This window comes from Aspergillus heteromorphus (assembly GCF_003184545.1).
Source record: "Aspergillus heteromorphus CBS 117.55 chromosome Unknown BO70scaffold_7, whole genome shotgun sequence".
Lineage (NCBI taxonomy): Eukaryota > Fungi > Ascomycota > Eurotiomycetes > Eurotiales > Aspergillaceae > Aspergillus > Aspergillus heteromorphus.
The window spans coordinates 226,668-243,286 of NW_020290412.1; the positions used below are offsets into that span (position 1 = coordinate 226,668).

Here is a 16,619-nt window from a genome sequence, read left to right on the forward strand (position 1 = left end):
TTATTATGTATCAAAGGGCAAAATAGAGTTTCAACCAATCAGCTCGCATGGCTCAGTTGGTAGAGCGCATGACTAGTAATCATGAGGTCCTCGGTTCGAATCCGAGTGTGAGCATCTCTTCCTTCTTCTTTGTCTTTTTATCTCCCGTTCCGCTGGAACATTATCTTTTTTTTGTGGATGTCCACTATCAATCATCCCGTATGCCTATTTAATAACGGATTTCCATTTTGAATTCTATGTGATGAACCTCGACCCGGTACTATTTATCACTTTCCATTACAGAATCTATAACAACGGCCGAATATAGTACGCTTTGGCGAGGACAGACCACCAATCATGATGTCGATATCGTATTATCTCTATGCACAACCGAACCCTGTGACCAAGACAAGATACCCGGCTATCTGGCATAGGTTTCGTACAGGGAATGGCGATAAAATCCCTTCACTGTATAGGCGAGTGATCAGCTCCGTAGACAAGCCGGGCCTATTTCACCAGGAGACGTAAACAAACCCTTATCTTCATCGAAACTTCAATTGGATCAAGGTAGCACACTAAATGTCGCCTTCTAGATATAAAGCAGTTTGTATTTTTTTCCGTGATGAAATTGCCAGCCAAAGGAATACCCTTTCATGACAGAAAGTCCTGGATCCAGGTGTATAAGGGGTTCTGAGGTGAAGTCATCGGATAAGCAGTATTTGCGCGGCAGTCAAGGTCGTCATCAAAGGGGTCCATGTTCTGATAGTTTCTGTCTCACCCCACCAATTAGATATGTCTATCAGACCCCACCGGAGACCGCCCGCTGGTGTGGGGATTCAGAGATAGACGTACTTCGATCACGGTCATACAACAGATGCAGACCATAAAGCCAACTGCGCGTCAGAACCAGGACATCGCTCCCCGTCCAAACATCATCACGTTCCTGAAAGGTCGGATCTCGAGCATATTCCCATTCCGCGGGGTATTATCTGTCTTCGGCCGTGTACTCAACGGGCTTGTCATCCTTGTCGTGGGGGTCGATTTCTCCGGCACCTTCTGTCAGATAGCACAGAGGGCATGTCATGTATCCGGGTGAAGCTTTACATCGAGATCGGTGATGTTAGGGGATTTGGTATGTCACGTCGACTACTTTGTCACTAAAATTATCCAGTCTCGCCGCGGTTTTGTTAATGAGGTTCGCGGGCTGTCGGCCTGCTTAGGGGATGGTAGAACAAGCCATGGCGCAGGAATATATTGAAGTTCGACCAGGAGGCTGTAAAAGGTAGTCAGGGCAGAGATAAGAGATTGAGGGGGGGGGGGATGTCACAAGACATGTTAATCTGATGGTATGCTTGCATGATGTGAAGTGGAGGTCGAACCTCCACCGTTCTGATGGCGGGGGAAGATTGATAGACCGGGCTGCCGGCGCAACACTTTCGTCATGGTTTCGGCTGCAAAGTCCGGGCGATAGCCTCTAATACTAAGGGTGACTGCCAGGCAGTATGGACTCAAAGAACTATTCTAGAAATTAGCCAGTGGCAAGGTTGGCCATATGTACCCAAGATAATCATATTAACACCCACGTAGGTTCTCGAGTCCGTGTACATAATCCGACTTCACTAAATCCCACACATTTCCTCAATTTGGACGCGTTGTCACTCTCTTGTTTGACGATCAACTACTAAGATCTTAGGTAGCTTGGCATATGCACGCCTAGATAACAAATCACCTCATAGATATTCCTCCATATCTTGGGAACTAGCTAGAGAAAATTGCTTTGAAAATGAAGCTAAAGTACTTGATCAAGCTAGATCAACGCTAGCAGGAAGGCGAGTCGTATCCGCACGCGAGGGGCCAGCTGCGAGAAAGCGCGTAAATAAAGCAAGCGAGCTGCACCAATCCTCTTCTCCAACTAGAAAGGGATACAGAGCCGACATCTCGATAACAAGACCGTCTTGAGTGCAATGGGCGAGAAGTATGCGACCATGACGGGTTCCCATAAATGAAAACATCATAATCTAGACGTCGGGAAATAGGACGGATTAGCAATTATAGAAAGGGGTCATCGGATGAACTGTCAGGGGAGAAGATGACGGCATACAGGAACAATGACATGCTGTCGAAAGTTCTCGCTCTCCAGCCGACTGATCATCACGACGATGATCACCAGGAGCTCCTCTCTCAACAGCACACCATCCACACCATCGACGCCGTGGTGCATCGTGATTTTTATATGTGGGTACGTGTTGCCGCGCAAGGTCCAGTAGAAGTCCGGGTGCCAGTCGTATGAATCTCTTTTATAGAACCATGGCTGTGGAAGGGTGGGTTCATCGGGAATGGCTCTATAGCAGATATATCAAGAGTTAGTTAGTGGTACTGGTAAAAGCGAATCGTGGTCGGATAGACTAACTCGGAGTGCCTCCAGCCAGTTAAGCTCTTCAATGGACGTCTATTGTCCTCCGTTCCCATTCGAGGGGCAATGTCCACCTCTTCTACCAGTCGAGAAGACATATGAGACGCCCACCGATATGTATGCCAAGCCCCAATGCCAATGAAGTATTGCGAGCCGTCTTTCAATATCTTCTCCGTTCTCGAAAGCCTGACATTCTCCGGCCCCGGCGCGAGATTCCTTGGGTGGCGCTCCAGGGCCTCCTCACTCCACGGGACAAAGAACTTGATGTTGTTGGCGCATGCCATGGACTCACGACTCACCATGGACAGAGATACAGGGAGCTGACACAAAACATCGGGTGGGATGGGACCCGTTTCCGCCTTGAGTAGAACGTTGTAGCACGTCTCAAGCTTCTCCAGGACAACATCGGCTTCACCAGAGTCCGCGTGAGAGCTTCCGCGAAGTGCTCCTACAACTCGCCCCCAAGTCCGTTGTAGTGACATGACTGAAGTACAACTAGCCAAAAGACAAGCAGGGGATTCCGACAGAGGATGGGTGGAGGAGTTGGAGCGGGGAAGACGTCAGGTTTCTGTCACCAAAGGATGTCCCCAAACTGGGTCGCCCACTAGTCCACTTTCAGACATCCCACCATGTGTTGTAGGGTCCAGCGAAAAACAGATATAATGACCGTGGCCAGACATTGCATGTCCTCCTCGTTATTCACCCGCCAGGGGGAGTACTTCTGGATGACTAAAAAGTCATTGGGATTAACTACTCCCACGTCAAGGTATCCCTTGTACGAAGTTGGCGCCTTTGCAAACATTAAGAAGATCTCGTTGGCAAACTGAGATACCATAAGGTGGCTTTGGTAATTAGCATGTGGTTCAATAGTGTATTTTGAACTCAAGTAATACTTACTGTCCTTCCAGAAAACAAGTCGTGTCATGCTTCCTTAGAAGCCCTACAATCTCAGCGGTGATTTGCATTGGTATGGCAATTCGGCTCTCCTCTGTATGGGCGAGAGAATTTTTCTTCACCTCAACAAGAGCGTGAGGCAGATCTCCAAACTTATCAACCATTGCGCCATCCGTGACCGTTCTGAAACGACCAGCAGAGAAATAAGGCGAAAATGTCAAACGACGAATAGTCCATTTCACAGAGAGAGTCCCCGCCAATGCTGTGACAGCCTCCAAGTATAGCAGTAGGGCCGAATTAACAATTGCCTCGTCAGTGGCTTGGTATTCCGTCATATTGTCATCCGCTGGTCGCAGTCAGTCCTTGAAATGTACTATTTGAAACACATGTTGTTCTAGACCGACCTTGCTCGCTGCGTGCCATCCAGGGGATGCGGTGTCGTGTTGCCCTCTTGCGCGTCCGACCTGTGCTTGTACCTGGAACTTCGTCCAGACAATCTTCCTGGTACCGGAGGACCGACATAAAGGATCCGGCCCAGCGAGGGTCAGCTTCGGTGAGGGTGCCTGAAGGAGTCTTGCTGCTAACGAGCTGTAGGTACTTTGCAAGCTCCACAGAACTATGTGCAATCTGCTCAGCACGCTCCCAGGTGGTATGAAGACCGTAGTCAGCTTTGAAATCCAGAAGCTTAGTCGTCTCGAGCGGGAAGGGCCATATGGCACGAAAGGTGACAAACTGCTTCCTAAACACCTTACTGCCGGACGCCATTTTCGAGAGTGTATTGATAGTAGTCTTTGTCAGTTTCCCTGCCTTCTGCAGCAGGTTCCATTCCTCTTGGTTCTCCGGAATGGCAAAGCTCCCCTTCCAAGAGTCCTTATCGGGCTCTGTTGACTCGTCGGCGGCGACCTTGGTATTCATTCCTCTCCCAATTGTGGCTAAACGCAATGACATGTGACGATGTAGATGTAGGTATAAGGGTAAACTAGACGCGAATTCAAGCTATGCGAACTAAGATCCTAGCAGTTGATTGTTAAAGGACAGAATCACAACGCGTCAAAGTGAGAAACGCGTGGGATGTAGAAAAGGCGGGGGACGGAGGTGGAGACGAGATGAAATGCGGTGTACTACGCACGAGCCGACAACAGAAACACGGCAAATCCAACTAGTGTTTGTGGGCCTTGATATGGTTGCCTCAGGTACGTATGGCCAACCTTGCCGCTAGCGAAACCTGTAGAGTAATAATAGCAGGACAACCCAGTCAGGAACGGCCAGTTGGGTTCTATGGATACATCAATTCAGTTTCAAATCTTGTAAACCAGCCTTGGGGGCTTGTGGAGCAAAAGTCTTATTGCTATGGTGTAAAAGCCAGACCATCGGAAATTGTTGCCTTTCTGCACAAACAGTGTGTAGAGTGGAAGATTTTCAACAAACATGTGTGAAGCAAAGACTTCTGGGTTGCAGAGAGAAGGAAACATGATGCTGTTATACCGAGTCCCCCGGACACAACGCTTGGAACGAAGAAACACAAGCAATGAGCAAGAGAGCGTTCAAAACACATTGAAGAAAGGAAGTCACATCATTATCTATATAGACAATGAAGAAGAGCAATGTGAAGGTCATCTTGAGCAAAGAGCTGAAGGAAGGAATCAAGACAAAGGGCGAAAGGAAAGTGTGCAAAACACAATAGATGTCGCCCGAGACAAGCATTTGACGTCGGATCTATCGGCCTGGTAAACCTTTATCTTTGGCACGCCATACCCTCCGCGCGAACGGTTATGATGTCTTGTTCAATTGGCCTGATAGAGGGGCGACCCACAAATGAGTCAAAATAGAAAACAAGCTGCCCCGTCGCAGTGATGCCCAGTGTGTCAGTAAACATCCAACCATTAACAGCGGGCACTGCTGCTATTTTTATGATCTCGACGTGTTGAGCCTGCATGGCACATCGTGGTGAGTTTCTGGTAGACATTTTCCAAACTTCAATGACGATATCTCCTTCCTCGGCCATGTCGATCGTGATACAGAGCTTTGTGGTTGACCCCGGGGTTCCTATCCAGTCTCTTATCAATGGCTAGAATCTGCGTTCTAGAGTCCGGAGTCTCATGGCCCAAGCGTGGGCTTTCATCTCTTCTTTGTTTGGAGAGTAGCAGAAAAACTAGCGTAACTGTTGTACTTGTGTAGACTTGAGTTGGTTCGGATTGCACCAGGGAGTACCCTTCCAGACAGGATCAGTTTTGCAGATAAGAGCGCGGATGGGTCCGAGGAGGAGGAAGAGGATGCCATCGTGTTGGAGAAAGGGGAGTGGCTCGGGCGGACTTGAGGAAACGGCGAGTCGGGCAGAAGCGGAAAGAGTCACCGGCTGTTGCTAACCTCAGGCACCAACCGCCTGCGGAAATGAACGGAATCATGTTCTTGAGTAAGACGTGATGGCTCGATGCAATCAACTCGCTGTTTCAACTTTCAAGACCTTGAGAAAATCGATCTCAAAAAGCCGCGTCAGTCAAACTGAACCGATCCAATCTTTTGGCCGCCTCGTCAGTGAATGCTGAATCTGGTGTTCGGCCCCACCCACCCGAGCGACTGTGTACGTACGTCTTGGTATGCCCTCGCTACACAGCGACATGTCTCTCTTAGATCGGATCGGATCGAGTCTAGATCTCTGGCATTTACGGGCCCGATCCAATGGCTGCCTGGGCCTGAGCTATATTAGAGCTCCCGCCGCCCTTTCTTCGTTCCCTCACCAACACGATCATTGTTCTTCCATTGCCTCGTTCTTTGCTTTGGTTCAGTGCTGTGCACAAACCTGTCATTCCCTTCATCCAAACATTCTTTTGCTCGAGGTACTCAGTTCTCGAGATATCCTTTTGCTTTCCCGACTCCTTCATTAAGTCCAAAATTTCAAACAACCGGCGAGATGGTCTCTTTCTCTCATATTCTGACCACTGGCTTGGTCGCTGCCTCGGCCTCAGCATTGCCATTGAAGTCCAGCCTGTCGAACCTGCAGAAACGGTCCTCCAACAAGCGTGGAGCTGCTTACAACGATGCGTCGCTGGTCAGCACCCTCACCGACAACTCAGCCAGCACAGTGTCGTGGTCCTACAACTGGGGCAGTAGTGTGGACGGCACGATGCCTTCGGACATGGAGTTCGTGCCCATGCTCTGGGGATCCAGCTTCTTCAGCGGCTGGACCGAGGCGGTTGAGACCGCGCTGTCGAGCGGCAGCTCTTACATTCTCGGCTTCAACGAACCGGACATGTCGTCTGGGGCCGACATGTCGGCCTCCACCGCAGCCCAATACTACGAGGAGTACATCACTCCCTACTCCGGCAGCGCCAAATTGATCAGCCCGGCCGTGACCTCTTCGTCTTCCAGTGGCGAGGGTCTTGACTGGCTCAAGAGCTTCATGGACGACTGCCAGAGCTGCAATATCTCGGGCCTGGCTGTCCACTGGTATGGAGATTCTGTTGACGATCTGAAGACTTTTGTCTCCGAAGCGATCAGCACGGCGGCTGAGTATGATATTTCGGAGGTCTGGCTCACCGAGTTTGGTCTTAATGCTGATGAGAGCGGTGTCTCTGATGCGTCGACTACCGTCGACTTCTTGGATGAGGCTCTCACTTGGCTTGATTCTCAGTCGGAGGTGGCCCGTTATGCTTTCTTTTATTGTGCCAATGATTATATGCTTACTGATGGGGCGGTCAACTCGGTTGGGGATGCTTACATGTCGAGCTCGTCTTCTTCTTCAACTTCTTCGACTTCTTCGTCCGAGTCGTCTTCTTCTTCTGCGGCATCTGCTTCGACTAGTTCCTCTGTTGTGGAGTCTACTTCATCCGAGTCTTCTTCATCTTCGTCGTCTTGGTCTGAATCCTCTTCATCTGAGTCATCTTTCACCGAGCTGTCGGCCGAATGATCATCTTCGCATTAGTCCGTTCCATCCGAATCAGCCTCATTGAGCTTATCTCCAGCGGCGCCTTCCGAGTCCCCGTCCGTGTCTGAGCCCACGAAGCCTGCAGAACCCACGTCGATATCACGCGAATAGAAAAAGTACCAAAAAGCTATCCTTTCGTCTGGTCTCGTCACCTCAAATCCACTTCATGAGTCCCCATCGGACCCCGGTGTTTGCCCGTACCATCCATACTGTGCCGAATTCCATTCATTTGCAGCTCAATTATCCGATGAATTGCTCTAGATTATCGTGTCTTTCTTTACCTTTAATAGATTATCCGGACCACGGGTAGAGGGATGAAAAAACTAGAATTCGCGTTGACTTACGCGTCCGTGTCCACACCGCTAGCGCCGAGCAGGAGAACTCTGAACTCTGAAGATCTAGAACCGGTGTGGGGGCGACGGGTAGCCCCGTGTCGGCGTGTCCAGCCCTAACCGATCCACTCTGGGGGCTGGGCCCTCGGCATTGTGTATTCCGCTGACTATAATCCCCCCACCCACCCCCATCCTCACCATCACCATCACCATCAGTATCCGGTCCCAGTCCGTGCAGAAACAAAATCCCGACAAGGTCGGAACTGATGCTTCTCTCCATAGTCCATATACCATACTCCATACTCCATGGATAGTCCACTGATCCACCATGATTCTATATTTATCTCTGTTCGAGTTTGTACTAACCTCCGCAGTCCACAAGTAGCGGATATTAAGCGCTGCTGGCGATCTGTATCTCTCTCTGATCCTGCTTTCCCCGAGGTGGAGTATTTCCAATCCCAGATTCCTAGATTGAAGGACTGGATATAATTCACTGGACTTTTACCAGAAAGTCTTCATTTGCTAGAAAGGCGTTTACGGGGTACTATACTTTCGTATCCACAATTTTGTCGCGCATCTGGGGTTGGAGTTACTGTGCTGGGTTTAATACTGCTCATTACTCATAAATTATAATGCTATGGGGTTTGCAGGTTTAGGTTGTTTGGTAGAGTGTTTGGGATTAGAACATATAATAGATATGCTCTTTCATGAATGAGTGATGTGGAGGAAGCAGAGATTTATAGCTAGTGTTGGATGAGGGTATTTGACTTTGGAAGGGAGGACTGGAATTGTTGTATACAGAGTTTTGAACTGATGTTCTGGCCAGCACTAGTATAATTAGTCATGAACATACATGTTCGGAATTCAGATATGGTAGAAAAGGTTAGATGACTGATTATAGGATTCTATTCTATCAAGTTTTAATTGCTGTTTACTCTATATACTCTATCTACCTATCCAAACCCCCTCCACCCAGCCCCATTTCTATACCTCTGCCTCCAACCCCCCTCCCTCACCATTATCACTCAACCGTTCCTCACACAAACAGAAAACAAAAAAAAAAAAAAAATCTACCCATGCGTCCTGACCACCAACGTCCCATTCACCGCAAAATCTCTCGAACTCTCCCCCACAACAACCTCATACTCCCCACCAGCAACCAACCACTTCTGCGCCCCGACATCCCAATACGAAAGATCCCTTCTTCTCAACGGAAAAGTAACAACAGCCTGCTTCCCAGTAGCCAGCTCCACACGTTCAAACCCCCTCAGCTGACGGACGGGCTGTTGCGCTGACTCGGGGAATCCGAGGTAGAGCTGCGGCACGGCGGCGCCATTCACCTTCCCGATGTTTTTGACCGTGATGGAGATGTTGGCGACCGTGTCCCACAGGTCGCTGTAGCCGCCGACGGTTCGGTGGCCGGTTGGGGCGGTGGAGAGATGAAGGGGTCGTGACTGGGAGTGGGGCATGGTGAGATCGGAGTACGAGAAGGAGGTGTAGGAGAGGCCATGACCGAAGGGGTAGCGCGGGGTGATGTTTGAGGCGTCGAAGTGGCGGTAGTCGATGTATACACCTTAGGGGGATCATTAGTATGTTTTTGAAGGGGGGAGGGAGGGGGGAATGTACCTTCGGTGAAGTTACACTGGGAGGTGTAGCAGATATCCACATTATAATCGCTTTCGTTCTTGGGGATGGTATAGGTGAGATGACCGGAGGGGTTCACGTCACCGTATAACACATCCACGATTGAATTACCGGATTCCTGTCCGAGGAGAGACCCGTACAGGACGGCTGTTACGTTCGCGTGCTCAATCCATTGGTCGACAAGTCTTGGTCCGATGGTGTTAATCACGACAATGGTGTTGTTGCAGTTGTCTGCGACGGTTTTGACCATGGTGTCTTGGTCGGCGTTGTAGAGTTCTGTGCGGTCTTTACCCTCGCCTGAGAGGGCGTTCAAAAAGACGAGGCACACATCGGAGTCGCTTGCGGTTTCTGCGTACGAAGGCGCAACGAATGTGCTGCCAGCAACGGAGGGGATGAGGGAGGAGCCGGCGCTTGCGGTGTAGTTATCCTGGAGAATCCAGTTCAGGATTGTGCCCTCTTCGGATGCTCTGACGATCAATGGGACGAGCGGGGCGACGAGGTAGGGGTATGAGGCCTGTCCTGAGCCGGTGCCGGTGCCCAGATGGCTCTGGTAGGTGGGACCGGAGCCAGCGATTGATATTTCTGCGTTTGGACCGCCGACGATGAAGCCTGCGTGTGCGCCGAAGACGCCCATTCTGCGGACTTTCTTCAGAGGGAGGGCGTTGTTCTCGTTCTTGAGTAGGACCATCGATTGAGCTCCGTATTTCCGGATCAGCTTGGAATGGTTCCCGCGTACATCCACCCAGGCCCCGTCGGATGGCTCGGCGGGTTGAAGACCGTTGTCAAGGTGGGCGTTGTAGTATCCGATCAGGTTCCGGATGGACATGTCGTTAAGACGCGCCTCGCTGAGTGTCCCGTTGGCAAGAAGAGCATTCATGACCGATGTAGTCCAGATATTACTGGCGCCGTAATCCTCGCCGTTTGTTGCGCTGTCGCTGGCACTGCTGCTCTGGGCTTTGGTGTCGGGATAAACCACCCCGGGAAAGCCCAGCTCGGTCTTCAGCTGTTGCAGGAGTAGATCGGAATTCTCACAGCTGAGCGTATTGTTGACTTTGATCATGGCGCACATGACCGCGCCCATGCCGTTCTTGACGGCGTCGTAGAACGGCCATAGATAGGCCTCGTGGAGGGTCTTGTCGTCGGTGTTGGATGAATATGGCAGAGGGCCGGTGGCGGGGTTGGGGTCGATGCTGTTTGCGTTCTTGGTTCGGTTGGTTTCTTGTTCGTAGAGGAGGAAGTGCTGCGAGGGAAACAGGATTGTCAGTGAATGTTGAGAATAGCTAAAGGAGGATAGCAGAGCTTACCTTCCCTCCGGCAATGACACCAGCGTCAACTTAGTCTTTGACCGTGAGGCCAGTGGCCAAACCGTTGAGATAGGGGTCTGGACCGAAGGCTTCTCCGTTTCGATCATCCCAGGGGGTCCGATCAAGAAATTGAGACGTGGGCCTGTTGACGACCTGAATACCTTTCTTATAGAACTCTGAGCCTACAGCCTTGACTTGCTGATAAATAGCATCGTGATCCCACATTATTGCAAGCGCCGATACCAAGATAAAGACAGACACATAGTTGAAGTCCTGGACACCCATGTCTTCATTGACGAAGACTATTGCCGAGAAGGTCTCATTCTTACCGGATGTGACACTGCTGCCGATGATCAAGTCCAGCTTTTGATCCATTGTCAGGCTGTTAACAAACACAGACGCCTTTTAGTAGGCTGATTGCCACTCGTCGCTCAGGATCACTGGGTTGATATTAGCCGTGCGTTGGTATTATAGCATCAATTTGCAAGAGTGATAGTGGCATCGCTTACCGCCGTTGGAGTTGAGAAGACCCAGGGATGAGAAGCTTAAAGCGGCTGCCGCAAGGTCTAGTAATACAGTAACTACGAGAAGCCAGCAGGTCCTTATCCTGAAGTGCCACTGAAAGAGAGATAGAATAAAAAGGAGGGTATGTTATTGTGCAAAAGGTAAGAAGCAATAAAAACGATTGGCTGCGCCTGGCAGTCTGTTGGCTAGTAAAAGAAGGTCGGCCGGAAAATGAGCTCAGGACACAGGGATATGAACTGAATTTATAGATACATATCTCATAATATCTTCTCGGTGCCTACATCGGTAGGTTTCTATTATACCCGCAGTCTGCACCCAAAGCTTGTCCTACCTATGGGCCCCAAAATTATCCTAGATCTGGGCGATCATAAACCTGGAATAACCGCAGCCCTGAAACCGATGCCACGTCGTCTGGAGGAGTAGTAAGCGGACACCCTTTTCTCCGATGAGCTGTAACAAAACACTAACCTGTTCGACCGGCGATCCGTCGGCTCACTTTTTCGTTCGGCCCGGATAAGCCGAGTGGTCCGGTTGGCCACGCAAACGCTGCATCCAGCTCGGCAATGTCGGAAATGCCACGGAATCAATCGACATTTGATTCTCCAGCATGTTCATCATGCTATGGTCACACGTCGGGCAGAGGGGGGTTCAACAAGATGCCATGGACTTCGGGAAGCCGCCAAGCCGAACACGGGAGGTGTTACACAAACCCGCATCGCTTTCCGAGCTTTATACATCAAAAAGCAAGACGCAATTACCTCGTTTTGGTCTTCCATTCCACCCTGGAGAGCAATAAAAATCCAAAAATACATACGACAGAGGGGATTCGCTGGTGGTCACCCACCCAACTACTAACCTTCCGGCGTGTGGCTTAAGTACGGCTGAGCGGACGGGAAGCCCTGTTCTCCACACCCTATGGTCGTATGTGATTGATTGTGTGGAGCATAGAATCATAGTGGCTCTGGGAATGGGCATTAGCATAGAGTGGTAAGAGTGAGAGAGAAAGAGAGAGATTCTGGGTAGCAACCCTGGTGTGTCTAGTAGACCGGGGTGCGTGAGTGCTCCCCGAAAAAGATTTCTTCATGACATCAAATTCGAGGGATTGTGCTTTGGTTTAATGCAATCAACAGGATATTTCGTCGTCTTCCTCTGTTGTCTAAAATATGGATCGCCAATAGTTGGATATACTGTACACTTTGACAAAGGTATCTGAATAGTGATGGTGTCCACTGACGTACCCATTTCTTGAGCTGGTACTGAGGCGGCATATGTATATTGGTAAATATGAAGGGAATGTGGTCACCATTCAACGTTGTATCGTCATTCCACTCCACTAGCGCAAACCGCGCCTTACTCACTGCGAATGATATCCAGCTGACACTTCGGTGTCCACCCTGAGAAGACTCTCCTCTGAGACGCCTCCCTGTCCGTGACCTCCTTCCTGTATTCTTCACGGGTTACAGTCGGCGGCGTATACTCCAGGCTTACCCCCAATGGCTGAATATCGCCTCGTAATCGCTCTATCCGGTCCCAGGGATAACCGGCCTTCAAGGACTCCAGACTCGATGTAGATTGGTCTGGCGCAAATTCGATCCGTATAGTCTGGAGCGATGTGTTCCTGTCAACGGCCATTTTAGCAAATTCGCGCAACCACTGCTCCTCCTCCTCTCCAAATAAGTCCCAGGATGGGGCGCGCTCTGGATCGTAGCTGGTCAGGTCCCAGACAATCGTTTTCACTGCCGGGCCAAGGAGCCGATCCATCGCTGCCACGGGAGGATCGTACGAATCGGGGGAAATCCGCTTCAACTGGAAAGGGGGATAGACCACCGTGTGAAGATTTGAGAAGTCCGCCACCCGGAAGAATGATCCTGGATTTTGGAACCTGTCCTTTCCGAAGACCATGCGCCGAAGGGTGTGGGGATGGCTTTCTAGCCAGTCGTGGAAAATGAAAACCTCAACACTAATTGCTAAATCCGAAAAGGTATGATCGAACGCCACGCTGAATTCTATCAACCTGGTTGTCTGTCGCTGCAGAACCGGGTCATCCTACACAAGACCGCAAGGTTAGTCGGGCAACCTACGATTCAGTCCAGGGGAGGGGGAGAGAAACAAACATTCGATCGCGCACAGTATTCACAAGTATGATCCTTTAAGGCCAAAACATCCTCCGACTCATTGCCCGGAAGCTCACACCACTCCCTGTAGCCCCGCAGCTGGCAATCGAACCGCATGCCAAAGCCAAATCCAGGCGAATTCACCCACCGAGACATGTGCACCCGTTGCAATGCGGGTAGATGCCGGAACGCATAATGCACGAGCTCCCATCTCCAACCATTTAGGTCCCGCCCTCCGATGTCTTCGAGCTGGAAGCGCTCCTCTCCTCGGATCTGCAGCGTGTGGACTGCGCGACACCAGCACAGCACGTCCGCGGCGGCCATATAGTCGTCTACCGTGATGCCGGTGGTCACGGCCCAATACTCCGACCCAAAGGTTAGGACAAGTGACCGAACAAGCAGACGCAGGGCGGGGTTAGATTGCAGTGTGTCGAGCAGGAGGGTCGTCTTCTGCCCGTGAGGAAACGAGAATTCCAGATCGCGGTAGAGGATCGGGAGGGTGAGGCTGTAAAATCGATGGCAGGTGAGGAGAGTGGTGGTTGTGTGGGCGAAGGTGTTTCCATAGAGCTTCTCGCAGGTGAGAGTGAGGATACCTGTCAGGATCTCGGCGGGGAGGTCGAGGATGGATGCTTGAGGCATTTTGATGGTTGGTGGGGGGGTGGAAGAGTGGTGCGGGGAGCGCGGGGAAGCCGCCCAGTCGCTACAGCTATATATCACGCCTCTAGGCCTTAGGCATGCGTTTCTTCTGCCTGCCGATTACGGCAGTGACACTTGTCATGTGACTGCCGCTGACGGGGAAATACTTCCTTCTTCGTGTTTATTCTTTCCATCCTCCCTCTCCCATCTAGTCATCATCAAACGGCCGCTCTGAGCCAGAGCATCGTTATCATCCACTACTCGGACCGTTTCCTGAGAGAAGCCTTTGCCGGACAGACAGATCCGGCTCAAGCTGAATACCCAGTTCCGTCACAAGAATCTGAATATTGACGTGAGTCTCGCTTTGTTCTACTAACTTTGACGCGTCGCTCGACGGATGAAGCTGTCGGCTCCAGGCCATTCCGCATACCGTATGTCTAGGACCCGTTTATCGCGAGGATCCTACAATGTTGACGGCCGCCTCTCAGACCTTCTGAAACTTCGTGACGATTTACCGGTGCAGCCGACGGAAAAGAACGCCTACACTCCCGAAGGCAGTGCGGGACACAATATCGTTGTCGTGTGCTTGGCCAGCGGTACATATGGCATTATATCTGCTCCTATGGTGGTCACGAAACAAATGCTCGACATCCAGTCGATCCAATACAATCGGATTGTCAGTGTTGAAGGGCAAATACGCATCAGAGAGAAAGGTGAGACTTTTATCGACCATCTGACATGTGGACAAGGGGATGTAGTGTAAGATGAGTTTGGAAAAGCGTTGAGCGGCTGTATTTTCCAGCACGATATAACATGCCATTTTAAGAAGGTATCCAACCGTATACAGCATTAAACAAGAACAATTCTAGGCAGTCAACTCTAACTTTGGCAGGAGGGTAGGAGACTGCTCCACCGGACTCGGGGTACGCAAACCGAGCATATCCTCCTCCCCGGACGTGAGGCACAGCCGCAGCACCTTCGGGCCCCAGCGGTGATACGGCGAGGCACCCAAGGCGGCGACAGCATAGGTCAGAGACAGCAGACGTGACCCATAACTGACCTTCTCAATCCAGTTCTCCTGCGGAGTTGTCCACTCACCTTCCCGTGTCTGAAGGTACACCGTAGCGAGGTCTATTGCCAGGTCCACTTTGTCTCCGCACTCGAGGCTCCAGGGCAGCGAGGCGAGGCGTTTCAACGCCAGAAGAGCGTAACCCGTTACCTCAGCGGAGCCTCCCCATCCGCCATCCTCAAGACTTTGTGTGCGAAGCAAACCGTCCAGGATGTCAGACAGCACGCTCAAAATACCTTGTTCTGCCATGAGCTCCACCGGGATCTCGTTTAAGTCGCCCTGGTCCCAGCGCTTCAGGACATGGACCAGTGCCTCCGTTAGTAGCATCATGGAATATTGGGGACGGAGGTTCTGAAGCGATCGGTGTCAGACCAAATAGGACATTTCCAAGCGGGATTGGGACTTACCCATTTGTCGTTCAGCTGACCATCGTGCCAAATCTGGCACAGATACCGCAGCACCTTGCAAATCTGGGGAAGGTGGCGAGCCGCGTCTTCGGCTACGAGCATCGCTTTGAGAACATTGCAGTTGGCGCTGAAAGAGTCCGTTACCTCCAGGTCATATGTCTTGAAGTGCGATTTGTCTTCGAAAACCTCAATCATTCGGTCGCAGTCGGTTCGCTGGCCGATGCAGTTGAGTAGGAAGATGCATTTGGCCGTGTCGTCTGCGTCGGGGAGGACTCCGGGGGCTGAACCTGTTAGTATCATCGGAAGGGGGCTTACGGATAAAAAGGGACGTACCGAAACCGCACACCCCGCCGTTTTCCTTCAGGTTCTTCACCACAAAATCAGAGAGCTGCTGAATGGGTTTCTCGCCCAGTTGCTGCACTGTGAATCCGGACTCCAGAAGGGTCGACAAACACTGAAAAGTAATCAGCTATCAGAGTATCCAAGCACTGGAGAGACACCTACCCAGGAAATTTCGAACAGAGTAATAGGGAACGCGCTGGGGACCAACCCCCGTCCCTTCTCCGCAACATAACGCAGGTATGCCTCCGCCTCCGCATCCCATTTCGAGGAATTAATCAGGTACGCGGCAGTCGAGGAGGGTGAGTTGAGCATCGCCCCTCCAGTCAGATGATGTGCCACAGCGTCGAAGTTGATCTTGCCCGAGAAGGCTTCTAGAGAGTGTAGGAGGGTTGTCTGACGCGGCATATAGAGCATCTCTGGACGAAATCGTGCCAGCTTTCGCTGGTTCAACCGGATTAAATTTTCATAGCCTGGAAAGGCGCGGACATCGACCCCGTCGTTGTATAGAAGATCGATCAAACATGGGATGAGGATTTCAAAGCCCACGTGGTCTGTTGACAGAATGTCCCAGGATAATAGGACGTTTTGCAAGAAGGCACCGCCTTGTGCAATTCTCTCTTGCAAGTTTGCCACGGGAGGACAGCCGGCCACGGAGGGGTTGTGTCCGTGCTTGCTCAGGGCAAGCAATGCGGCCATGGTATTCATGATGGCGTCGACATCGCTGGTGCGGGAGCCGAAGCCCCCGTCGAGGGATTGGCTTTCTAGAATGGCCTTGAAGGAGTCGGGGAAGAGCCACCGAATCTGTCCCTCTTCTTCCTTCGTTACCATGGCAAGCCAGGCTGTATCGTAGATACAGGTTGTCATGGCGCTGGAGCCATTGTAGGGTGTGTTTAAAGAATTAGCCAGGTAGGTGATGATGGAGTCCACCTTGCCTTGGAGATTTCTGGCCTGCATGGTGATAACGACAAAGCTTGATGAACAAAAACCACAGTAGTATGTCAAAAGTAAAGCACCAGGATACTGCAATCTCCAGTG

General features: G+C 51.0%; 7 protein-coding genes and 1 non-coding gene across 8 annotated transcripts; 3 read left to right on the top strand and 5 right to left on the bottom strand.

The window, feature by feature from the left end:
* The first annotated feature begins 41 nt into the window (after nucleotides 1–41).
* BO70DRAFT_t105 lies at nucleotides 42–114 on the top strand. Its single transcript has one exon. It is a non-coding gene; the product is annotated as a tRNA-Thr (tRNA).
* A 1,667-nt stretch (nucleotides 115–1,781) lies between these two features.
* On the bottom strand, nucleotides 1,782–2,874 carry BO70DRAFT_422305 (uncharacterized protein; the record flags this gene model as incomplete). The annotated part of the gene is made up of 3 exons (XM_025547556.1): nucleotides 1,782–1,997; nucleotides 2,081–2,321; nucleotides 2,390–2,874. The coding sequence occupies 3 exons, from the start codon at nucleotides 2,872–2,874 to the stop codon at nucleotides 1,782–1,784; spliced, it is 942 nt and encodes a 313-aa protein (XP_025400938.1).
* A 122-nt stretch (nucleotides 2,875–2,996) lies between these two features.
* Nucleotides 2,997–4,201, bottom strand: BO70DRAFT_394725 (uncharacterized protein; the record flags this gene model as incomplete). Its single annotated transcript, XM_025546479.1, has 3 exons — nucleotides 2,997–3,234; nucleotides 3,290–3,632; nucleotides 3,691–4,201. 3 exons carry the CDS (start codon nucleotides 4,199–4,201, stop codon nucleotides 2,997–2,999), a joined length of 1,092 nt encoding a protein of 363 aa, XP_025400939.1.
* A 1,881-nt stretch (nucleotides 4,202–6,082) lies between these two features.
* BO70DRAFT_360463 (glycoside hydrolase family protein) lies at nucleotides 6,083–7,408 on the top strand. Its single transcript, XM_025542786.1, has one exon. The coding sequence runs from the start codon at nucleotides 6,198–6,200 to the stop codon at nucleotides 7,191–7,193; it is 996 nt and encodes a 331-aa protein (XP_025400940.1). The 5' UTR covers nucleotides 6,083–6,197; the 3' UTR covers nucleotides 7,194–7,408.
* A 1,205-nt stretch (nucleotides 7,409–8,613) lies between these two features.
* On the bottom strand, nucleotides 8,614–10,866 carry BO70DRAFT_351303 (putative beta-glucosidase D; the record flags this gene model as incomplete). Its single annotated transcript, XM_025541737.1, has 3 exons — nucleotides 8,614–9,116; nucleotides 9,170–10,427; nucleotides 10,534–10,866. The coding sequence occupies 3 exons, from the start codon at nucleotides 10,864–10,866 to the stop codon at nucleotides 8,614–8,616; spliced, it is 2,094 nt and encodes a 697-aa protein (XP_025400941.1).
* A 1,377-nt stretch (nucleotides 10,867–12,243) lies between these two features.
* On the bottom strand, nucleotides 12,244–13,780 carry BO70DRAFT_378386 (uncharacterized protein). The gene is made up of 2 exons (XM_025545260.1): nucleotides 13,131–13,780; nucleotides 12,244–13,062 (listed from the first exon to the last, which is right to left on the bottom strand). The coding sequence occupies exons 1-2, from the start codon at nucleotides 13,767–13,769 to the stop codon at nucleotides 12,367–12,369; spliced, it is 1,335 nt and encodes a 444-aa protein (XP_025400942.1). The 5' UTR covers nucleotides 13,770–13,780; the 3' UTR covers nucleotides 12,244–12,366.
* Nucleotides 13,781–14,163: 383 nt separating this feature from the next.
* BO70DRAFT_394729 (uncharacterized protein) lies at nucleotides 14,164–14,529 on the top strand (the record flags this gene model as incomplete). Its single annotated transcript, XM_025546480.1, has 2 exons — nucleotides 14,164–14,197; nucleotides 14,255–14,529. The coding sequence occupies 2 exons, from the start codon at nucleotides 14,164–14,166 to the stop codon at nucleotides 14,527–14,529; spliced, it is 309 nt and encodes a 102-aa protein (XP_025400943.1).
* Nucleotides 14,530–14,775: 246 nt separating this feature from the next.
* Nucleotides 14,776–16,448, bottom strand: BO70DRAFT_256351 (terpenoid cyclases/Protein prenyltransferase; the record flags this gene model as incomplete). The annotated part of the gene is made up of 4 exons (XM_025538856.1): nucleotides 14,776–15,186; nucleotides 15,243–15,523; nucleotides 15,576–15,696; nucleotides 15,747–16,448. Coding segments are annotated over 4 exons (1,515 nt in total), but the record flags the coding sequence as incomplete, so codon positions are not given.
* Nucleotides 16,449–16,619: the final 171 nt, after the last annotated feature.